At 66.3% G+C, this 4,510-nt stretch overlaps 1 protein-coding gene across 1 annotated transcript; it reads left to right on the top strand.

Annotated features, from left to right (window-relative positions):
* Nucleotides 1-284: 284 nt before the first annotated feature.
* MMP19 (matrix metallopeptidase 19) lies at nucleotides 285-4,384 on the top strand (the record flags this gene model as incomplete). Its single annotated transcript, XM_026663841.2, has 7 exons — nucleotides 285-521; nucleotides 1,471-1,559; nucleotides 1,824-1,954; nucleotides 2,328-2,543; nucleotides 2,716-2,961; nucleotides 3,398-3,511; nucleotides 4,220-4,384. Coding segments are annotated over exons 1-7 (1,054 nt in total), but the record flags the coding sequence as incomplete, so codon positions are not given.
* Nucleotides 4,385-4,510: the final 126 nt, after the last annotated feature.

Below are 4,510 nucleotides of genomic sequence, written 5' to 3' on the forward strand. Positions count from 1 at the left end.
AGCAGAGCCAGGATTAGAACCCAGAAGTCCTGTGTCCTATTCTGGTGCCCAAACCGCACAGGGCAGAGACTGCCCCGTGCTCTGTGTCTGTGCAGCCCCTGGTCCAGCGGGCCTTGCGCTGGGACGGTCCGTCATGCAGCCCGCTCGGGAAGGGGTTAACTGTCTGTCCCCCCCCCTCCGGGGGGGGGCTCTGGCCTGCGGTTGCAACATGGTTTAGTTTGGAATGAGTCATCCGGGCTGTTCAAGGTTTATAAACTTGGGAAAGGGGCGGGAGGGCTGGAGAGGAGCGAAGGGCCGCTAGGAACCCGGCGGGCAGGAGGGGACGAGGGACCAGGCCCAGAAAGACGGTTTCCAAGGGCTCAGAGGAGTGTCTAGTGCCCCCTCTTAGAAACCGCCATTGGCCGCTGCTGCTAGAAGCTCAGCTGAGGATGATTGGGCTGGAGCTGCTCTGCAAGGTCTGTGCCCTCGCCCTCTTCGCCAGCACCGCTGCCAGCGACCCCTCGGAGGAGCAGGAAGCTGTGGTGAGTCGGGGCCGGGGGTGTTCTCGTGCCCCAGAGGGAGCGCCGGTTCCGGGGCCCAGCCGGGATGGTGCTGGGGGGACCGGGGATGGGGCGGAATGGTGCCGGTGCCCCCCAATCCCCATCCCATTCCTGGGATCCCGCCCAGCTCTGCCGGTGCCCCTCACTCCCGCCCCGTCGCCCCCTGTTATCCAGAGCTGGGGGATGGGGAGCTCTCACCGACCCTGATCTGACAATCCTCCGGGACTCCCCCAGCCCAGCCCTGCCAGAGTTCCCACGCCAGCCCCGGGACTTGTTTCAATCTGTGCTGGGGACGGGGCCACCCACGTGCCAGGGCCTTGCAGCGTGGCTGGGCCAACGGGATATGGCGGCGACCCCAGGCTGGACACCACGGTTCCTCCCCCGCTGGGACAGGACAGTGTCACCACATGGCCAGGCCCCCTGCTGACGCGCAAAGTAGGCCGTGGGAATTTCCTGTCCGCTTGTTCACCCAGCTGTGCGGGCCACACAGGCCTTGGCCAGGACGCCTGGGTTCTATCCCTGGCTCTGGGAGGGGACTGGGAGGGCGGTCTAGTGGTTAGAGCAAGGGGACTGGGAGCCAGGACTGCAGGGTTCTGTCCCCGGCTCTGGTACTGACCTAAGGCAAGTCTCTTCCCCCCGCCTCAGTTTCCCCATCTGTATAATGGAGACAGTGATCCCACACACACACCCTGGGGGGCTGTGAACCTTCATTAAAGGGACAGCGTTTTGAGCTCCTCAAAGCATTATGGGAAATGCCAGCCTCTAAGTGCCCAGGCATGAGATCACGCAGCTCATCTCTTGCCAGGCCCAGAGCCCAGAGGTGGCGCTGCACCCCTCTGGCCAGGGCCCCGTTTTCCACCCGCGTAGCGATGCCCAGGTCCCTCGGGGCCGGACGTGTCCCGCTGACCCATGTCCCTTCCCCCCCCCCCAGCGTTACCTGCTGCAGTTCGGGTATTTGCAGAAGCCGCTGGAGAGGCTGACGGACGAGTTCACCGAGGCCGAGCTCACTGAGGCCATGAGGTAATGCGGGTGCCAAGCGCCTTGGGGGGGCCAGGGCCGGGCTGGGGCACGTGGGCACAGCTGGGGCCGGAGCCCGGGCGTGGCTGGTGGTTGTAGTCCCAGCGGGGCGTGTGCGTGACCAGAGCCACGCTGCCCCCTGGGCGTGCTGGGCCGTACCCGATGTCCCTGGCACCCCCCAGCCTGCGCCATGGGGGAGCTGGTCTCTTCGAGGCCTCGAGCGTCGGGGCCCCAGCTGAACCTGCCATCTGTGCCCCCCGCGTCCAGGTCTTTCCAGCTGGCCTCCGAGCTGCCCGCCACCGGCCTCCTCGATGATGCCACCCTGGAGCAGATGAGGCAGCCGCGCTGCGGGGTCGAGGACCCCTTCAACCAGAAAACCCTCAAGTACCTGCTGCTGGGTGAGGGGTGGACAGATGGACCCCAGTGCAGCCAGTGGGGGTGGGGGGAGCTGAGTGCTGGGCCACCTGGCGGGCTCGGGGTTACAGCTGGCGTTAGGGTTGTGTTGGGTTGGGGTCGAGGTTACGGAGCTAGGGATGGGTGGGGGTCAGGTCGGCATTATGGGGCTAGGCCCAGAGGTGGAGGGGAAGGTGATGGAGCCAGCATCAGGGTGTCCCTTCGACCCCGAATGCCAGGGCAGGGTTGGCCCTCTCCTGCCGCTGGGCACCGAGGGGTGGAGGCCGGGTCCCAGCGTTCCCTGTGGCCTCGGAAGGGGGCTGGGGGCCGCCACCCCTTCCCCGCTGGCAAAGTCGCTCTCCTCCCTCTGCCCCCCAGGCCGCTGGCGCAGGAAGAACCTGACCTACCGGATCTACCGCTACACACCCGACATGGGGGCCAGCGCTACCCGCGAGGCCATCCAGGCCGCCTTCGAGTACTGGAGCGACGTGGCCCCGCTGACCTTCCGGGAGGTGCGGCACGGCCCGGCCGACATCCGCATCTCCTTCCACGGCGCCACCTCCTGGACCTGCTCCCGCCCCTTCGACGGACCTGGTACGCGGAGCCGCCCGGGCGCGGGGAGGGCAGGGTCGGGGTGAGCGGCCGCCTGGTTCCAGGAGGGGGCGCTCTCACGGGCAGGCCGTGCTGCCCCCAGTGTGCGGCAGGGAGTGGGGCGGGGGGCTCAGTCGGGATGGGGGAGCCGCCCTCATGGTGTCTCCGGGCGCAGGGAAGGTGCTGGCTCACGCCGACGTCCCCGAGGAGGGCACGGTGCACTTCGACGAGGACGAGCTGTGGACGGAGGGGACGTACCGTGGCGTCAACCTGCGCATCATTGCGGCCCACGAGATCGGGCACGCCCTGGGCCTGGGCCACTCCCGCTACCCCGCGGCCCTCATGGCCCCCGTCTACGGCGGCTACCGGCCCCACTTCCGCCTGCACTTCGATGACATCGACGGCATCCGGGCCCTGTACGGTGAGGGACGCCGGGGCTAGCTCAGGGGTTTGAGCGTTGGCCTGCTAAACCCAGGGTTGGGAGTTCAATCCTTGAGGGGGCCATTTGGGGATTGGTACTGCTTTGAGCAGGGGGTTGGACTAGACCCCCCTGAGGTCCCTTCCAACCCTGCTATTCTATGAAAATCTCCCCTGCCCCGGGTCCTTCCCCTCCCACAGTATCCCACTGGCTCTGTCCCCCACCCCGAGTCCTGCTGGGCCTGGTATTCCCACACCCCTCTGGTGTTCGACAGGGGGACCCCACTTCTCCTTGCCATGCTCTGCCTGCCGGGCCCCACCTCCTGCCCCACATGTCTGTCTGGGTCCAGCTCCCCTTTCCCCTGTGCCCCCCAGGAGCCCCTCCAGCCCCCGGCTGGCCTGTAACGGGCCAGAATAACCCTGTCTGGTGTTACTTTCAGGCAAAAAGACTCCCCCAGTGATGCCGTCCGGGACCCTCCCGCCTACCACCTCCAGCCTGCCGCCCACCAAGGTGCCCGACCCCTGTGCCGACAGCTTAGACGCCCTGATGTTCGGTGAGCCGGCGGGGCTCTTTCGTGGGGGAACTCCCAACGGGCCGGGAAAGAGAAGGGACCAAAGCCCCCTGGATTCTCCGGGGTTGGTGCCCGGGGACGGAGACGATGCTGGGCATTCGGGGAGGGCTGTGAACGGCCCAGGGAGGGCGTTAATATAAAATAATGGAGCCAACGGGCATCAGAACCGGGCCAGCTTCTGCAGACAGCCTGAGCTGAAATGGAGCCGGGGGGGTGAGCAGGATGAGTGGGTTTATGACTCTTTGGCCAGGTAGCACCCACCTAAAAATCAGCCCGCGCCCCCTTCGCTAATCGCCGCTGAATTAACGGCCGTCCACCGTCTGGCTCACCGTGGGCTCAGACCAGATCCTGTGTAAACCCCGCACCAGCAGAGCGAGCGTTTGCCAGCCCAGTCCTGGGAGCTAAAACGTGCGCAAACCAGTGCGGCCCAGCCCCCGTTAGCAGCAGGGCCTGGGGCTGGGCCCCGACGTGCCTGAGGGGCCCCAGGCCAAGGGAGGAAATAGGTTTTGGGGGTGATTTACATGATGACCCATCTCTGTACAAAGACAAGTGCGTCATTGCTCCAGGCTGCGCTGCCCCCCCACCCGTGAGCCTGGCCCCGAGCTCAGGCACTTCCCCCCAGTGCCCCACATCTGTGAGGTTGGGGGCTGCCCATTGGGCATTAACCCTTTGCTCCCCTCTGCCTCCCAGGCCCGTATGAGCAGACCTACGCCTTCAGGGGGGGCTATGTCTGGACCGTGACAGATTTCGGGACCGGCCCCCTGAAGGAGATCCCGGCCCTGTGGAAGGGGCTCCCGGGGCGGCTGGATGCAGCCGTGCACTCGCCACGCACCGGCAGGAGCTACTTCTTCAAAGGTGGGTGAGCCTTGCTGGGGGTGTCAGAGGGGAGATGGGGGTGTTAGAACGAGTGGGGGAAGGGGCACAGTAGGGGGGGGGAGCTGCTTGTGGGCCTGGCTTTGGGCACCATTCTGCATCGCAGAC

The sequence above is a fragment of the Terrapene carolina genome, unplaced genomic scaffold, assembly GCF_002925995.2.
Source record: "Terrapene carolina triunguis isolate 2854851 unplaced genomic scaffold, T_m_triunguis-2.0 Scaffold33958, whole genome shotgun sequence".
Taxonomy (NCBI): Eukaryota; Metazoa; Chordata; order Testudines; family Emydidae; genus Terrapene; species Terrapene triunguis.